This window comes from Microcaecilia unicolor, chromosome 3, assembly GCF_901765095.1.
Source record: "Microcaecilia unicolor chromosome 3, aMicUni1.1, whole genome shotgun sequence".
NCBI classification, from domain to species: Eukaryota; Metazoa; Chordata; class Amphibia; order Gymnophiona; family Siphonopidae; genus Microcaecilia; species Microcaecilia unicolor.
Window position 1 is genome coordinate 433,286,960 of NC_044033.1, and position 18,941 is coordinate 433,305,900.

Here is an 18,941-nt window from a genome sequence, read left to right on the forward strand (position 1 = left end):
GACATATCCATCTATTTGTTCTCATGATATAACTGAATTCTATTATTCTGTCTCATTGTATTTTCAAATGTAAGCCACATTGAACCTGCCTTTGTTTGGGATAATGTGTGATATAAATGTGAAAAAAAAAATCCTGTATCCTCCACCTTTTAAGACACTGCCTACCTGCTGGATAGTGATGGCACAAGGAAAGCAAGTTTGATCCAGTGAAGACTTACTCAAAATAACCTGTTCCTTAGCTGGGCCCTAGTATTACCATATTGAAAATGCGACCATGCCATGCCTCTGTGGCTATGCTCCACTAATAAGTTAAAAGATTAAATGGATTTCTTGAAAGGATTATATAAATTTAGGATGCATGACTAGGGACACAAATATACACTTATTTATTTAATATCGCATTCTTCATGTACAGCCACAAAACAACCTTTTAGGGTGATATTGTTCACATGAGCTCCTTTTATTACTGACCAGCCAGAGATAGCGTTTTTGGTTTGGTATAGTATAAGTTATCACAAGAACAAAATATAAGAAAACCAATGAGCTGCATTAGGAGCTTATAGTCCATTTATGTTTAAACAAAAGAGATCTGCATGAAACAAAATATTTATATTTTGAGTTATAAAACCACTTGCCGCTGCAACGTGTTCAAAATAATAATCCATTTGTGTATCTAAACGGTAAACTTCTACAAAACAGATGATGTGATTCCATGTGTGCCCCAATGAAAGGAGAGTTTAATTCTACTTCCATTTAATTTCAATATATTCCATCTTCTTTGTAACAACAGTTAAGATGAACCCATCAGGAGACAGAATATCCTCACTGAAATGTGGCCATCCGTATTGTATACAGTGTATTTATTTATTTATTTAGTTTTAGTGTAGAAAATGAGCACAAAATATAGAGTTTAAAATTGCAGTTTCTACCAGCTATAATAATTTTTAAGCTGTTTTAGTGATATTCAATTGTTATTTCATGATATTGTATATCTACGTATGGGAAGCTTTCAAATAAATCAAAAAGCTGCCCAATAAAGTAAACAACCCCCACCCCCCCAACAAATCTTTGATCCTCCATCTTTTAAATACTGCCTATCCAATTGAAACAGATTTAGACTTGTTATAGGTGGACCAACAATAAAGAACGACAACGTGGAAGCAGCAGCTCATAGGTTTGCTTGCTTTGTTTGAGTGTACGAGAGATGACGTATTTGCGGGGGAGTGGAAACAGAGATTAACCAAATTGGCTTCCTTGCTTACAGGGGACTAGATAGGCTCACTTCCACTCCTGTCTATTAAACCTCCTTGGCAGCCACCACCACTAGATACGTTGCCAGTCCCAACATGGCCGCCACGGTTTGTCGCGCAGACTCCAACTCCCCTTCCTCTTTGACCCGGTAGCAGAAGGGCTGGGCGGAGGGACTTTGGGTCAACGTGGTCGCGGGTTCTAGTCTAGATAACCGTGAAGAGTGAATACAGGACCCGAGCTAGAGATGCAGATTTCTAATGTGAATGATGTGAAGATTTACAATTTGAGCTGTGGGAAGTCGCTACCCGAGGTTAGTAATAGGGTGGTGGTAGGAGGAGGAGGAGCGGAGAGTTTATGCTTGATTTATGATCAGGGGATGTTGTTTGCTTGCTTGTACTCCAGACAGACCCCTGCTGCAGGTAGATAGATGCCTTGTACTCCACATCGTTGCTGCAGGTAGATTTTGGAAGGTGAAGAATTTCTTGAAGTGCAGGTATCTAAAATTGTCATGCTAATGAGAGTACTTGAATTTATTATACCTACTCCCTACCTCATCTCCGTTCGCCAGTTAGTGATTCAGTATAGAAGCCCTGATGATTTTTCATAGTTGGGTTTTCAGCAGGTTGAGGAGTTAGGAGTATTTGTATGGATAAGTGAGTATATTACATTTTAGTATTTTATGTGCTATAAAAATTTAAGACGATAAATTCAGGTGGCGTTGGAACAGATGATTTTAAAAAAAGGTATATAAATTCCGTGTTTCATAAACTTGTTGATCCAAAAATTGGGATCGATTTCAGACATTCAGAAACGTGCTAAAGAATCTTCTCAGTAAGAGCAGTAAGCAACGAACAGTACTTTAAAAAGCATGCAAACAAAAATAGTACGAGATTTCTCCCATGGCATCCTGGGGGGGGGGGAGGGAGGAGTTGTCTGACACCCACATTTTGAAAATACTTTTTTGCATGTGCAGTAGTGACTCCAAAATGGGTTAGTTTTGCTCATAATATGGCGAGAAAAGAATGAGCCTCGTTGGTAAACTACAGTATGTTAGGATTTCATCTCAGATATATTGCTATTGTTCTTAGTACTTTCTTTACATAAGTACATAAGTATTGCCACACTGGGACAGACCAAAGGTCCATCAAGCCCAGCATCCTGTTTCCAACAATGGCCAATATAGGTGAAAAATACCTGACAAGATCCCAAAAAAGTTCAGCATATTTTATACTGTTTATCCCAGAAATAAGCAGTGGATTTTCCCCAAGTTAATTTGTACCAAAGAAAGCTGGGTTGTGAAGTTCATTGGATGTAATATTACAAAAATATATCAAGAAGTGCTTAGAATTACTTTTTAATCAAATCAGGTCTTAAATATCACTAATATTCAAAGTCGTTAAATCGCGACAGGATTGTGAAAAAATTACAAGAGGACCTTACGAGACACTGGGAGACTGGGGCGGCTAAATGGCAGATGATGTTTAATGTGAGCAAGTGCAAGGTGATGCATGTGGGAAAAAAGAACCCGAATTATAGCTACCGTCATGCAAGGTTCCACGTTAGGAGTTACGGACCAAGAAAGGGATCTGGTTGTCGTCGTCGATAACACACTGAAACCTTCTGCTCAGTGTGCTGCTGCGGCTAAGAAAAGCGAATAGAATGTTTGGTATTATTAGGAAAGGTATGGAAAACAGGTGTGAGGATGTTATAATGCCGTTGTATCGCTCCATGGTGCGACCGCACCTTGAGTATTGTGTTCAATTCTGTCGCCGCAATCTCAAGAAAGATATAGTAGAACGGGAAAAAGGTGCAGCGAAGGGCGACTAAAATGATAGCGGGGATGGGACAACTTCCCTATGAAGAAAGACTAAGGAGGCTAGGGCTATACAGCTTGGAGAAGAGACGGCTGAGGGGAGACATGATAGAGGTATATAAAATAATGAGTGGAGTGGAACAGGTGGATGTGACGCGTCTGTTCACGCTTTCCAAAATACTAGGACTAGGGGGCATGCGATGAAACTACAGTGTAGTAAATTTAAACAAATCGGAGAAAATGTTTCTTCACCCAACGTGTAATTAAACTCTGGAATTCGTTGCCGGAGAAAGTGGTGAAGGCGGTTAGCTTAGCAGAGTTTAAAAAGGGGTTGGACGGATTCCTAAAGGACAAGTCCATAAACCGCTACTAAACGGACTTGGAAAAATCCAAAATTCCAGGATAACATGTATAGAATGTTTGTACGTTTGGGAAGCTTACCAGGTGCCCTTGGCCTGGATTGGCCGCTGTCGTGGACAGGATGCTGGGCTCGATGGACCCTTGGTCTTTTCCCCAGTATGGCATACTTATGTACTTATATGTACTTATATTCCCTTTCTAGAAATCAGATTTACATCAGTTAGCTACATGAGGATATAAAGTAGGGGATGAATTGGGTATTTAGAAGATAAGAATGTGAGCATAGGTAGGCAGGGCTGTGGGCAGAAGCATATTCTGTACAGAGAGGTAGCTTAAGTATTGGACTTTGGGTATAGGAGGGATTTAGGCCTTTTCCTTAAATGTTGAACCTTATGGTGATAGGAAGGGAATTCCATAGGGTGGTTTCTAGTACAGGGAATAGCGAGCTAAAGATTTTAGTACTTAGTACAGTTGGAGGCATATTTTCAAAGCACTTAGCCTCCCAAAGTTCCATAGAAACCTATGGAACTTAGCCTCCCAAAGTGCTTTGAAAATATGCCTCTTGGTGAAAACTTCCAGATGGGTTTCAAAAATGAGAAAAGGCTGGTGGCACTTTATAGACTAACAAACTTATTGAAGCATGAGCTTCCAATGAGAAAGAGTCCACTTGCATCTGATGAAGAGGGCTCTTGGTCCTCTATAGCTCATACCTCAATAAATTGGTTAGTCCAGTGGTTTCCAAATCTCTCATGAATATTCATTGTGGGTATCCTGAAAACCTGACTGGCTGGGGTGCCTCCAGGACCAAGTTTGAGAATCACTGGTTAGTGTAAAGTGTCACTAGTAATTCTGTCTTTTTTTTTTTTTTTTCCAACACAGCTAGGTCTATTTCTAAGTCTTTCTGCCATTTTTTCTTAGTCTCTGATTGCATTTTTTTGTGCTACTCAGTGCTTTCTGTTAGCAGTATTGTTCTTTAGCACTATATCTGGTTCCTTTTATTTATTTAAAAAAAAAACTTATTACCTGCCTGAAACCAAGCGGCTTACAATAAAACATACAAAACACAAAACTATCACACACATTTATCTCCTACTAACCCCACCCAGAGATTTATACAATTTATAGTATACCTGTCAAGCCTGAGGATTATATATCAAAGAAAACCTGCATAATTTGACTATCCAAGCCTAGAGGTATATATTGGAGAATGCTGTACAAAAGGATAAGCTTTCAATACCTTCTTAAATTGTTGTAATGAAGTACAAAAATCGTACATACCCAGGCAAACTATTCCACAATAACGGGCCAGTAATTGAAAAGGAGCTTTCTGATGTGTCTGCATAAATAAAATAAATAAAGGTGTATTATTCCAATCTGGTACAAGTACCCTTTCTTTCCATATCTGATCTTAACTGTTGTGGTGATTTATAAAGCCGAATTATCTGTTTCATATACTAAGGTATTGATGAAATAAACTTAATTGCTGTTCAACAGACAGTTTGACTAACAGTTGCCTGTATGGTGCTTTGGTCTTTATTCACTGTGGTTTACCTGGGAAAAAAATTAGTCTTCTCTGGAAGACTGTTTTGTTTTTGTCTCCTTGGGTTTTTTTGGTCAGTCTAGCCTCCATACAGTTGTTGATATGTTTTCACTATGGCAGCGTTACAGGACAAAAAACAAGCACTGTTCTGTTTGTGCGTCACAAAGGTCAGCTACGGCGGAAGTGGGAAAATGCCAACAGTGTGAAATGAAAGTTGCAGTTTCATTTTCTGTTAGTGCCGAAGGACACTGGATGAGCAGAGCTCTAGTTCCTCTGGCTGAACACAGCCAGCGGTTAATATGTTTGAAGTGGTGGCAGACCCAGTTTTGTTGAGGACTGCCCCCGTATTTGCATGGTGGTTGCTGCCAGAGATGAGACTCCTCAGTTGTCTCCCTCCCCACTGGCAGCAATGGATCCTTCCTTTGGGATTCTGCCAGTTACTTGTGACCTAGTTTGCCCATTGCTGGAAGCGGGATACTGGGCTGGATGGACCTTGGTCTGCCCCAGTATGGCTGTTCTTATGTTCTCTTATAGGTAGGTTACAAGACTTAGGTTTTTCTTAATAGTCTTCATTTTAATTTATTCTCTTATTGGACAGAGATTTACCCTCTACTTCTGTTACTTTACCTAATGTCCATGCTCCTCCTAATGTAGCTGTTAAGTGGCCCAGGTTGGAAAGGGTAAAAGATCAGGATGCTATGCTTTCCGTATTCTTTTGAGTGGAGGAGAAGCTAGATTTAAATTCAGCAGAGCAGCCTTTTGGGCTAGAGGAAGATATCCTCTGAGGGGGATGGATCCTCACCCAGTAGAACTGTGTTCTGTATTTTTGGTAAGGAGGACTTGGCTATTTTAATTTCCCAGGTTTTGTCCACTCTTAAGATTTTGGCAGGAGTTCTCAACCCAGTCCTCGGGACACACCTAGCCAGTCAGGTTTTCAGGATATGCATGAGATAAATTTCCATGCACTATCTCTTCTATGCAGTTTTATCTTGTGCGTATTCATTGTGCTGCCATGAGAACCTGACTGGTTAGGTATGTCCCTGGGCTGCTTTAGGTGATTGATATAATTTCTACGGAGGTTCCAGATGCCAATTTTTGTGTTACGTTAACTGTGGCTAGGCTTTATCTAATAACGTCTCAGCAATCTGAAAGATTCAAGCTGTGTATGATAGATGTGGTGGTTTTGGCTGTGAAGAAGACGACTGCTATCTTCGTTGAGGTGGGTGTAGTGTTGAAAGATCCCCAGGACCACAGGATGGAGACTGTTTTGAAGTAATCATTTGAAGTCTCTGCATTAGCCTTGCAGGCAGCTGTCATGGAGGCTAACTAGTTCCAGTGTGGTTTAGGTCAGTGTTTCCCAAGTCGGTCCTGCCAGTCAGGTTTTCAGGATATCCATAGTTAATATGCATGAGATTGATTTGCATATATATACTGCCTCCATTGATTTGCACATCTCTTTCATGCATATTCGTTGCAGATGTCCTGAAAACCTGACTGGCAAGGGAGTACTCCAGGACTGACTTGGAAAACGCTGGTTTGATCAGAGCAGTTGGTGGGAAAAGCTACGCATTTGTCATCAGGGGTGATCTTGGTTCCACTTTTTAGATTTGGGCACAGTGGATTCTTTATATGATTTAATTAAATGGCTAAAAATATGAATCTCCTTGTAGCTGTTTGGCATTGTCTCTGGCTCAGAAATTGGTCTATAGGTAAGAGGTTTGCTTTAAGGTGATGGTTTAGAAAAATTATTTGTCTTTCTGGGTCAGTGGTTCCTAGTCTTCTGGAAGATTGAACCAAATCTTCTTTTAGAGGTTTTACGGTTTTACATCTAGAGAACGCTTTAAGGAGTCCAGGAGATAAGAGACCAAGAAGGGTGAGTGTTGCTCAGTGCATTAGTTTTCCTTTTAGAAGTAGGTCTATTCAATTTCGCCATATATAAGTCTGAGATTCCTCAGCGACCCTCCAGACCGGTCAAGACGCGTGGGTTATGTCCTCCTACCAGCAGAGGGAGACTGAGAAAACACTAAGCTTTTGAAGCCTGTATATATAACCTGTGCAGAACCTCCACTAGCCAGTATTTTCTCAGTCTCAGCAGAGGTAGCATATGACAGCCTGTGCAGTCTCCAAGAGTCTGGTGAGGTAGTTGTCATTGGGTCATAGGATTTTTTCCTTCCAAACTTTATTCTGTTGCAGTACTCTGTATGTGTGTGTAAAAAAAAAAAAAAAAAAGGGCTTTGGGGCCCTGGGTCCGGTGGGGCCCAGTTTTTTCCCCCTGGGGTGTTACACCTATGTTTGGGTCCCTCCCCCTGTGCTGCTCTCTATTTCTGTTTGCTTGGCAGCTTTGTGCCTCGGCTGCTTTCTCAGTATTGTAGCCTTGAGTGCCTTACAATTTCCAGCTGCCAGAGTTGGAGTACTGTGCCTTTAAGGGCATTTATTTCTTTATTTTCAGCGGACCGAACGGGGTTTCGATTCCTTGCTGGAACGAGGGAGCAGCGCTTTCTTCAGTGCTTTTGCAGTGTGAGTGAGTTTTTGGTTTGGCGCGTTTGTGGAACAGCTTTTCCCTTCCCTCGTGGTTTATGGCGGCCCAGCTCCTCCGATGTCGCGCGTGCTCGTGGTGAGGGGTAGAGGCGTCGGGCGCTTAGTGTAAGCTTTGTGGTGCGCCTATAAAGGTGGCTGCGGCTCCCCCTGACTTGACCTCGGAGGGATCGATGGTGTTGGGAGTCTCCGGGTCAGCGGGAGTGTAGGCAGGGCCGCTGTCAGCGGGAACAGTTTTGGCGGGAACGGCCGCCATCTTGAGTCCGACGCGGCCCGTAGAGCCAGCTGTTTTTGGGCCTGCGGCCTCCGTTTTTGGCACAAAAGGGCCTAATGACGGTCCGGGAATGGTGGGCTTTCCTCCAGATTTTGTCTGGACGCGGTATCAGGCCTGGAGATCGGGACCCCCCCCCCCCCCCCCAATTGGAAGAGAGGGCTGTTTCCATCTTGGCTGAGAGACCGCAGTTAGAGTGGTCAGAGGACAGGCATTGTTTTTCTCCTGTAGCTGCAGAAGCTGCGCTTAGTGATCTGGGGGAGTCAGATGGAATTGACGGCTCTCAGGAGCAGGATTGTTGGATTTCTGGAGAGGATCCTTCAGTAGTGCGGATTTTCCATAGAGATGAGCTGTCAGAACTCATAGATCGGAGTGTCGTCCACCCTTCAGTTTGGTCCTGAGGTGGCTTTGGGGGAAACTGGCCAGGATCCGTTGGTGAAGGGCATTCAGCGTCAGGCGTGATCCTTCCCTATGAACAAGGATCTCCGGGAGATGATTTGTCAGGAATGGGATTTGCCGTGTAAGGTGACAAAGGCAATGGCGAGGCTTTATCCCCTCCCTCAGGAAGATAGGGATTCCTTTAAGGCTCCCACGGTAGATGCAGTAGTGACGGCAGTAATTATAGCTACGGCTATCCCGGTTGATGGAGGAACGGCCCTCCGTGATCCTCAGGATAGGAGGTTGGGATCTTTTCTCAAGCGTAGTTTTGTTTTGTCGGCTCTAGCCCTGCAGGCCTTGGTTTGTGGGGGTCTGGTAGCTCGGGCATGTTTTCGTTGGGCCGAGAAGCTCCTGGATGATTCGGTAGATGTTGGTTCTTCTGGGGTCAGGAGTTAGCCAACTTGGACATGGGATCATCCTTTTTGTCTGAGGCATTGTATGATTTGTTGCGTACTTCAGACAAAAATATGGCTATGGTTGTGGGAGCGCGTAGGGCCCTCGGTTTAAAAGGTTGGGTCGCGGATGCGGCTTCTAAGGCTAAGTTGTGTTCTCTGCCACTTAAGGGAGCTATGCTCTTTGGAGAAGATTTGGACAAGTTAGTGTGAGGTCTTAGTGATACCAAGGTTCTATGGCTCCAGATTTTCGGTTCAAGGCAGGGGCCAGAACTAATTCCTCTCAGGGATGGTTTAGGGAGGCTCAGTGGTATAGGCCCGGGAAGATTGAGTGGGACCTACCCCTAGCTGTCTGTTCGTCTGTCCAATTTAGATTGTAAGCTCTGTTGAGCAGGGACTGTCTTTTCATGTTAATTTGTACAGTGCTGCATAAGTCTAGTAGCGCTATAGAAATGTTTAATAGTAGTAGTAGGACCTCTAGGGGTCGGTTTTTCCAGCGCACACAGTTCTTTCGTGAGAGTCGTCGCGGAGGGCGTGGCTTTTCCGCGGGAGGTTAGTATTCAGGCCGCAATTCCCAATGAAGGTGTGCGGGCTCAGGCTCTGGTGCATGTTGGGGCTCGGCTGAGTCTGTTTACCAGAGCTGGGCCCAAATCAGGTCAGATCAGTGGGTTCTCGAGGTGTTTCGAGGTGGATATGCACTGGAATTCAAAAGCTGTTCTCCCGAAGTGTTTCTGGAATCCCTCTGTCGGTCTTGGAGCAAGAGGGCAGCAGTGAGGGACACTCTGCGGTGGCTGCTCGCGTTGGGAGCCGTGGTTCCTGTTCCTTCAGATCAGCAACGCTCGGGTGCTATTTGATCTATTTTGTGGTCCACAAGAAAGAGGACACTTTTCGTCCCATTTTAGATCTCAAAAGGGTCAATGCAGCACTCAAGGTGCCCTCTTTCCGGATGGAGACGTTGCGGTCGGTCACTGGTGCGGTCCGGAAAGGAGAGTTTCTCACTTCCCTGGATTTGACGGAAGCTTATCTTCACTTTCCTTCGTGCGGCCTTTTGGTTCCAAGTTGCAGGGTCCGATTCGTCGGTTCCTTGCAGAGAAGGCGCCGACGGCCCGTACTTATCGTCAGGTCCTGGGCCTGATGGCGGCGACCATAGAGGTAGTTCTGTGGGCCAGGGGCGCACATGCGTCAGGTACAGTCAGCTCTGCTCAGTCGTTGGTCCCCTCTGTCGCAGGACTTGGAGATGTGTTTTCCGCACTGGTAGCTCAACCCGCGCAATTTGGGAAAAGGAATGCCGTTGGAGTCCCCACAGGGGCTGGTAATGGTCACGGATGCCAGTCTGCAAGGTTGGGGGGCACATTGCTCGGTCAGGTAGCTCAAGGCCGGTGGTCTCGGGCAGAAGCAGAGTGGTCCATCAACCGGCTGGAAACTCGGGCCATTCGGGTGGCGCTCCAGGCCTTGCCGTCGGTAGTTCACCACAAGGCAGTCCGAGTGCTCTGCGACAACGCCATGGCAGTAGCATATGTCAACCGTCAAGGGGGGACGAAGAGCCTTGGCGGCGCAGTTGAACTCATCTTCAGGCTCTCTTGGCAGCGCATGTGGCCGGGGTAGGTCACATAGATGCAGATTATCGCAGCAGGCACGCTCTAGATCCCAGAGAGTGGTCTTTTCTTCGGTCAGTGTTCCAGCGAGTTGTGTCGGTCTGGGGACTTTCGGTGATAGATCTTAGGGCAACGGCTCGCTATGCGCAAGTTCAGAGATTTTTTCAGTCGCTGAAGAGACCCTCGAGCGGAGGGAATCAACGCTCTTCTGTTGCCTTGGCCTCGGGAGTGGCTGTATGTGTTTCCTCCGTGGCTGTTAGTCGGTCGAGTAATATAGCGCATCGAACATCAGTCCGGTCGGGTGATTCTGGTAGCTCCGGATTGGCAGCGTCGACTATGGTACGGAGACCTGGTGCGGTTGGCAGGGGCGGCAGCCCTGCCTTTGTTGGGATCAGTTCTGTGTCAAGGCCCGATAATCATGCCGGATCCGGCTCGGTTTTCGCTTACGGCTTGGCTCTTGAGCGGCACAGGTTGAAGAAGGGGCTTTCGTCCAGTGGCTTTGCTACGATGTTGAGTTCCCGTAGAAGATCCACTTCCTTGGCGTATGTCCGGGTTTGGAGAATCTTTGAGCACTGGTGTGAAGACCATCGAGTTCGGCCGTTTCGCTCTTCGGTGGCGGAAGTTTTGGAATTTTTGCACGATGGTGTTGGTGGGGGTCTGGCCTTGTCTACACTGAAAGTTCAGGTGGCAGCTTAGTCATGTTTTCGTGGGAAGCTTCAGTGAAAGTCCTTCGCTTCTGTGCCTGAGTAGTGCGTTTTTTGAAGGGTGTTAAGTTGCTGCATCCGCCTCAGTGACGGATGGTGCCTCCGTGGGATTTGAAGCTAGTTTTGAATGCTTTGATCAGGCCTCCGTTTGGGCCTCTGATATCGGCATATTGTAAGGATTTATCTTTAAAGACGGTCTTGTTGGTGGCGATTACTTCAGCACGGAGGGTTTCAGAGCTTCAGGCTTTGTCTTGTAGGGAACCATTTTTGTCCTTTCTGAGGGAAAGGTTTCGTTGCGGACGGTGCTTTCCTTTTTTGCCCAAGGTGGTTCCGAGTTCCATGTTAATCAGGTCATCTCTCTGCCAGTGTTGGGTGATATGGCTGGAGATTCGGAGCAGCGTGGTATTGCCAAGCTGGATGTCAGGAGAGTTTTGAGTTGTTATCTCTCTGGAACTCAGGACTTCAGAGCCTCTGTATTTGTTCGTTCTTCATGGTGGCCCAAAGAAGGGTGCAGCGGCTCCTAAGGTGACCATAGCACGGTGGTTGAAGGAGGCGGTTGCATCTGCTTACTTGAAGGGTCCTGTGGTGCCTAGGGGCTGGTCTGCTCATTCCACTAGGGGAATGGCAGCCTCGTGGGCGGAGAATAGTATGATTTCTCCGTTAGATATTTGTCGGGCTGCGGTTTGGTTTTCGTTGCATTCCTGTGTGAAGCATTATAGGATTCCTGTGCATGCAAAGGATGAGGTGCGCTTTGGGGCAGCAGTTTTGACCTCTGGCCTTAGTAGGTCCCTCCCGTAAGTTAGTTACTGCTCTGGTACGTCCCACGCGTCTTGACCGGTCTGGAGGGTTGCTGAGGAAGGTGAAATTAGATCTTACCTGATAATTTTCTTTCCTCTAGACCCTCCAGACCGGTCAAGAGCCCGCCCCGTCTGTATTGGAGGCCAGGAGGTGTGTTTGTTGGATAATTCTTGGCAGCTGTAGGTTGTTGTTTCTCTAATTGCAGACTCTGTTTATTTCTGTTTTGTGATAGGAGTCTGGGACAGGTGGGGCTCTTCTTTGATAGTCCACCTGTAGAAGCCCAACTGTTTATCAAAGGCAAAGGAACATGTTTCCGTAAGAGCAAGCGGAAGATGTTTCTTGTTTTTGCAGTTTACTGTGACCACGTACAGGGTTGCTAGTTGTTGTTAGTGTATTTTGTTTCTCTGCTTTGTCAGGGTTATATTGGCTAGTGGAGGTTCTGCACCGGTTATATATACAGGCTTCAAAGCTTAGTGTTTTCTCAGTCTCCCTCTGCTGGTAGGAGGACATAACCCAAGCGTCTTGACCGGTCTGGAGGGTCTAGAGGAAAGAAAATTAGCAGGTAAGATCTAATTTCACCTTTTTCCACAGGAATGTTAGGTACTACACAATTGGTGTCAAGGGTTTACTCTGCATTCTTCTGTTTCAGATATTTTATTTGTTTTATTTTGATTTTTGTTCACACCTTTTTCAGCAGTAGCTCAAAGTGAGTTACATTCAGGTATACTAGGTATTCACTGGACGGCTCACAATCTAATTCTGTACCTGAGGCAATGGAGGGTTAAGTGACTTGCCCAAGATCACAAGGAGCAGCAGTGGGATTTAAACCAGCCACCTCTGGATGTCAAGACCGGTGCTCTAACCACTAGGCTACTCCTCCAAGTTTTGGATTTCTTGGAAGATAGTTTGGACAGGGGGGCTGGTGTTTACCTCATTTGAAGGTACAACTGGCTGCTTTATCCTATTTTTAGAGGCCTAGTGAAGGGATAGGAGGTAATGTTCTATTGTGGATTAAAAACTGGTTAAAAGATTGAAAGCAGAGAGTAGTGTTAAAGGGTCAGTATTCTCAATGGAGAAGGGTCGATAGTGGGGTTCCCTAGGGGTCTGTGCTGGGACCGCTGCTTTTTAACATATTTATAAACGATCTAGAGATGGGAATAACTAGTGAGGTAGTAAAATTTGCTGATGACACAGTTAATTCAAAGTTGTTAAAGTTGCAAGAGGATTGTAAAAATTGCAAGAAGACCTTTGAGACTGGCCATCCGAATGGCAGATGACATTTAATATGAGCAAGTTCAAAATGCATGTGGGGAAAAGGAACTCAAACTAAGGCTGTGTGATCCAAGGTTCCACATTAGGAGTCACCGACCAGGAAAAGGATCTGGGTGTCATTGTTGATGATACTTTGAAATCCTCTGTTCAGTGTGCAGCGGCGTATAAGAAAGTGAATAGAATGTTAAGAATTATTAGGAAAGGAATGGAAAACAAAAATGAGAATGTTATAATACATTTGTATCACTTCATGGTGTGACCGCACCTTTAATATTTGGTGCAATTCTGGTTACCGCATCTCAAAGATATAGCAGAATTAGAAAAGGTGTAGAGAAGGGTGACAAAAATGATAAAGGGGATGGGATGACTTCTTATGAGGAAAGGCTAAAGCGTTTAGGGCTCTTCAGCTTTTAGAAGACAGCTGAGGAGAGATATGATACAGATATATAAAATACTGAGTGGAGTGGAATGGGTAGAGATGAATTGCTTGTTTATTCTTTCCAAAAATACTAGGACTAGGGATACGTGATGAAGCTACTATGTAGTAAATTTAAAATAAACTAGAGTGGGAAGAGATTGAGTAAGAAAGGGTTAAGGGGGTGGTGGGATGGGGAAAGTTGTTTACTCATCTGTTGAGGTTTCAGTGTTTTTAGTTTGTAGTAGAGTTCTTTCCTTTCCTCTTGCTTTGTTATGATAAATGTTGACTAGCCAGGGGTTGCACAGGGTTCTTATGTGGTGGTATCATCACAGGATAGCACAAGCCCAAGGTTCTGAACTGATCTGGAGGGATTTGAGGAAAGAAAATTAGCAGGTAAGAACTAATTTACCCTTTCTTTTCTTTCAGTGGCTTTCTGATAGAAAGAAGAGAGCATTACAAAAGCAAGATGTTGGTAAGTGAGCATGGCTAGTTATATAATTGTGAATATAAAGTGTGCACTAAATATTTCACATGTAGGCACTGGACATATGGTAGTGGACATAAAGGAGTTGGATAAGCGTAAGTACGCTAAATGTCAGTCATTGAAGTCCACTCTTATCTACTGACAATTTAGTTCTCTTTTTACAAACAGAATTCAGTTACCTTAAATCAGGCTTTGACAAATTTTCTTTGGATTTATGTTTTTCCCTCTTTCCCTTCCCCTATAGCATTTACCAGAGTTGAAGAGCTGGGGGCAGAGAGGAAACAGCTTCTTTGAATTCTGCATCTCCTTTAGGGCCTAACTTACTAAGGCTGTTTTCCTGTGCCATTTTTAATAAAAATAAATCTTGGTAAATCAGGCACCACTGTAGGGCATTTGCAGAAATACAGACAGCAACCCCATTCATGCCCATTCTCTCTCTCTCTCTCTCTCTCTCTCTCTCTCTCTCTTATCACTTAGGAGTTGATGCAGTAAAGTGTACTACATTTTTTTTTGCACATTGGTTAGCTCGGCTTTAGTGCACAGTGCAAAAGTAAGTTTTGCACATGGGCTAACTGTGCGCAAAGCCTTGTGTAAACAGCACACAGTACATTATAATCCATGCTAATGAAGCTATTAGCTACTCAGTTCAGGTGTGCTAGAACCGAGAGCAAAGTTCCAAACTGTTGACAGCCGCAAGTACACACAGGTCCGAGCATAAAGTAATTGTATCGACACCTGAAGCTGTCTACACATGGTATTGCAAAACTTGTATGTACTGAATAGCTTTCCAGCCCATGCACAGATGTGTGCACATGTAGCTTTGGATGCCACCTTGTGTACAACACATAGCTGCCACTAGCACAGACCTGAGTGCATGCATCCATTGCAGTCTGCATGTTAGTGTACTTTTTTTGGTTCTGGTCCTGTTTGCAAAGAAGTTGGTTACTGTATTGGGAAACTTTGGCATTAGGAAGCCACACAGCTCTAACACAAGGTTTCTGCCTCAGTCTTTCAGCCTAACTCTTTAATCTTCCTCTTTCCCATCACACTGTTTCTACCCCAATGTAGCCAGCTACATTCCTGTCCTTCCAGTTAGTTAACCAGCCACCCTCAGATTTCCCATTAGACATGCTCTCTCCTTATCTTAATCCTCATCTTCGTCTGCCACCACCTCCAGTTGAACAGGGGCTTTTCTTTCTGCACCATTCACCCTCTGAGTTTGAGCTGTGCAGGTCTTGAGACTTGGGAATTCTTGGCACCACATGATTCTCGTAGAGAGAAGTTTCATGCCTTATTTTTTCTCTTTGCTGTTGCCACCACTATTGAACAGAAAGTCCTGGATATCAGGAGGAAATTTCTAGATTCTATGGCAACTTGACGCCTGGGTTTTGAGCCCTGTCTAAAATAAATATTACTAATATCCAAGATAAAAGTAAATCATTCATTGTCCTCATACTTGGATTACTGTATATTCTCGGCTATAAGCTGAATTTCTGGGCCCCCCAAAATTGGGGTCTCGGCTTATAGTTGAGTTGGAATGTCTTCCCCCCTCCCCCCATATAGTAAGCTTGGACGCTGACACGGAAGCAACTGCAAGCAGGGTCAGGCTTCTTAGTTCTCACTCCCTTTCCCCTCTCCTCTGTGCTGGTCACAGACTCGCGGTTCTCGCCACGCCGGAGGGAGATGCGGCAGCATGATGAGCAAGGGGTCCTGCTTCACCCCTCATCAGACTCTGACTGTGTTCCAGGGTTGGGTAAGGGTTGGCCACACCGTGGAAAGCTGCGGGCCGGGTCGGCACGGGAAGCTGTTCCGCTGGGAGCGCTGCGTACGGCGCTGGCTCTCGGCTCTAGGGAGTCTCAGTCTCAAAAAGACGGTGCTGTTTTTTGCCGAAGAAGATCCCCACCAAGCACACTTCGTCCTCTTTCCAGGAGGGCAGCTCGGCGCCCGTGTTCAATAAGTCCTGCACTACTAAGTGCTGCTGCTGGCTCAGCCATGCTCCTCCACTCCCCCTCCTCCCTTTCCATGTTCTGAAAGGCTTCCCGCTGCCGCGCAGGTGCGCTCAGGCATTTAAAAGAAGCCTCAGCCTGCCTCCGCGGGGCTTCTATTGGTCTGCGGGAAAAAAACAGCCAACCTGTGGCAGAAAAAGCCGCCCAATATCCCACAACCCGCAGTTTTCAAAGCAAACAACGACGGTCGTGTGAAACCCACCCAATTCTGTGACCGAACCGCGGAATTGGCAACTTTGGTCAGCAGGGTTGGTTAGAGCCTTGAGCATGCTTGAAGACTGCTGGCTCATGAACATGCGCAAATGCCCAAGGTCCCGGACTGGCCCTGCTTGCAGTTACTTCCTTGTCAGCGTCCAGGCTTACTGCTGGTATGAGAAATTCTGGTCACATTGGGGGTGTGTGAGGGGGAAGGAAGCCAGAAGTATTGGTCACTGCTGGAGGGAGTTAGGAAAGGGAGAGAAATGCTGGTCACTGCGGGAGAAGGAAGGAGGAGAGACAGGGAAGAGGGAGAGAAATGTCGGTCACTATGGGAGAGGAATACTGAATATAAGCTCTCTGTTTTTATTTGAGTTAACATTTTAGGGGAAAATGTTATCTTGGCTTATATTTGAATAGGCTTATATTAGAGTATATACAGTTACAAGTTTTTATTTGTATTTGTTAATCCCCAAACCAAAAAATGGTATCCATGGTAAACATAAAAATTCATACTTCATAAATGGACACAACGAAGTCTATGCGTATGACCCACATTTCATGAGACATAACTAAAAGACAGGATAATTTTATAGCGAGTTTCCAAGTTTACAAAGGCACATTTATTTCACCTGTTTTATAAAGGCAACATATGTGACTCTCTCTGGGAAACCATGACTAAAATGTAGAGACTTTAGTCATGTTTTCCTAGAGAGGTTCACTTGTGTGCCTTTTGTAAGATTGCCTCCCTGAAAGCTGCTCACAGGTATTTGTGCTGTAAAGCAGAAGCAACGTTTTATATGTTCATATAGAATTCAGCAGTTATGCATGTATTTTATAATCTATACCCATGTGCTGATTCCCCCTGTTCCCAAAAACATCTATTCTTACATTGCATAAAAGTAAATGCTATTCTATTTGTTCAACCTACTTTTATATGTGTATACCCTGAGGATTTTTATGAAGGCTTATTTGAGTGTATAAAACATTCTTCTACACCAGGAGTTCTCAACCCAGTCCTTGGGACATACCTAGCCAGTCAGTTTTTCTTGATATCCACAATGACTATGCATGAGATAATTTGCATGCACTATCTTCATTGTATGTAATTTATCTCATGAATGTTCATTGTGGATATCCTGAAAACCAGATTGGTTTTGTGTGTCCTGAGATCTTGATCAAGAACCCCTGTTCTACACATATAGTTTATTTTAATTCATCGGTTAGATACCCAAATAGTAATACTGTTCAGATAATATCCCAAAACAAAATTAAACACTGGTTTGGAATTTTCACTCAGAAGGTCTTTTAAGTGAATGTCTGATGGCTTGCCTGATTCTCAGGTAATAGGAGAGGATTGGTGTGCTAGCTTTGAGATTCTAAAGGCTTAATGTTAGGAAAGTTTGTGCCTCAACATTAAAAATGGAAAGCTAAAGTTATCTTAATTTATAGAATTTGTTGATTTTCTTTTTTAGATGTTCGGAGAAGAATTGAACTTATTCAAGACTTTGACATGCCCACAGTTAGCACAAACCTTAAGGTGTCAAGAAATGGACAGTATATACTGGCAACTGGTAACGGCTTTTTTTTTTTTTTGCACATAACTGTACTTATGTTGCATACACTGGATTGTTTTGACCAGCCAGTCTGCAGATGCTTAACTGAATATGTCTCTTTGGACCAGAACCTTCTCAAATTCTCTTTTGGTTGTCATTGCTGTGCAATGCATAGCTCCAACTTTTCTATTTTGGGTTTGCCCAGCCTGGGTTTTACCACCTACTTCCTTGGCATCGGCAGCAGATGAATCCAGCAACCTAGTGATGTTCACCTTCTGTCTTGCCTCTGGGACAGAAGTAACTTCTGGAGATCTCCTGGCCTCGAGTAAAATTTTTACTCTCCCAGGCAGAATTCCAGGCAAGAAAAACTTTGGCTACTAAATAAGTATTAGACATAATAAATGTTTATTCAAATTGTCAAGAAGCCAATCAGTAATTATTAAAATAGTAACAAATAAACCCCCAATACAGTATAATATGTAGCAAAACAGAGTTTTCCCTGGGAGCTGTTAATATGTCCACCTGCTAGTGTAGTCACATTGAGGCTCGCCATCCTCGGTTCTGTTTCCTTTTAAGTACTTTTTTCTTCCTTTCTTCATTATCTTAATTATAATTACCCCTTCCTACCTAATGAATATGCATCTTTCCAGAATATTCTGTTTCCTGTTATGAATCAAATTCTATCATTTATTCTCTTATTATATGGATGGTTAGGGCCTCTCATACACATAAGCATAAGTTTTCGTTTGGTATGGGGTGACCTTTGTCCTTGGTATGCACAGTCATCATTCTAGCCCCCTCCACCCTTACAGTTTTACCCACACCCACTCACTTCTCCTCTGATTGTTTATCTGGATACAGCAGGTGTCCTTAGTCATAGGAGTCTCTGGCTTATTTGCTGACCAGCAATTTATCACAAGTTAGCACAGGCCAAAATGTCAAGCCACAAATTTCTACAGCCTTAGAAAGGTGTTTACCAGAAAAATGCTGTCTTGCAATTCCAGATCTGCTCCCAGCTCAAAGAAGAGCAAAACAGCTTATAATAAAGACTAAAAATATGTATGGTTTGCACCTTTTCATGGCCTTTATGATATACAGTGGGTTGTGTCCGTCTACCAGCAGGTGGAGATAGAGATACACTGGCTTTTTGGGAAGCTATCCATCCTATATCGCTGTGTTAAAGCCAGTGATCTCTATCTCTGACTGGATTCCTCTGTTAGGGGTGCTCCTGGCCTGGGCAGTTGAGTGTGGGGATGCTCTGGCTATTTGGCACCAGCTTTAGGGGGCATACTTGATCACCCTGTGTCTCTCCC

The 18,941-nt window shown here is 44.3% G+C and overlaps 1 protein-coding gene across 1 annotated transcript in view; it reads left to right on the forward strand.

The window, feature by feature from the left end:
- The first annotated feature begins 1,370 nt into the window (after positions 1–1,370).
- The window catches only part of NOL10 (nucleolar protein 10), a 189,614-nt gene continuing 172,043 nt past the window's right edge, over positions 1,371–18,941 (forward strand). The window contains 3 exon segments of the mRNA XM_030198866.1: positions 1,371–1,561; positions 13,814–13,859; positions 17,548–17,646. Coding sequence (XP_030054726.1) covers positions 1,496–1,561; positions 13,814–13,859; positions 17,548–17,646 — 211 coding nt within the window. The 5' untranslated portion in view covers positions 1,371–1,495.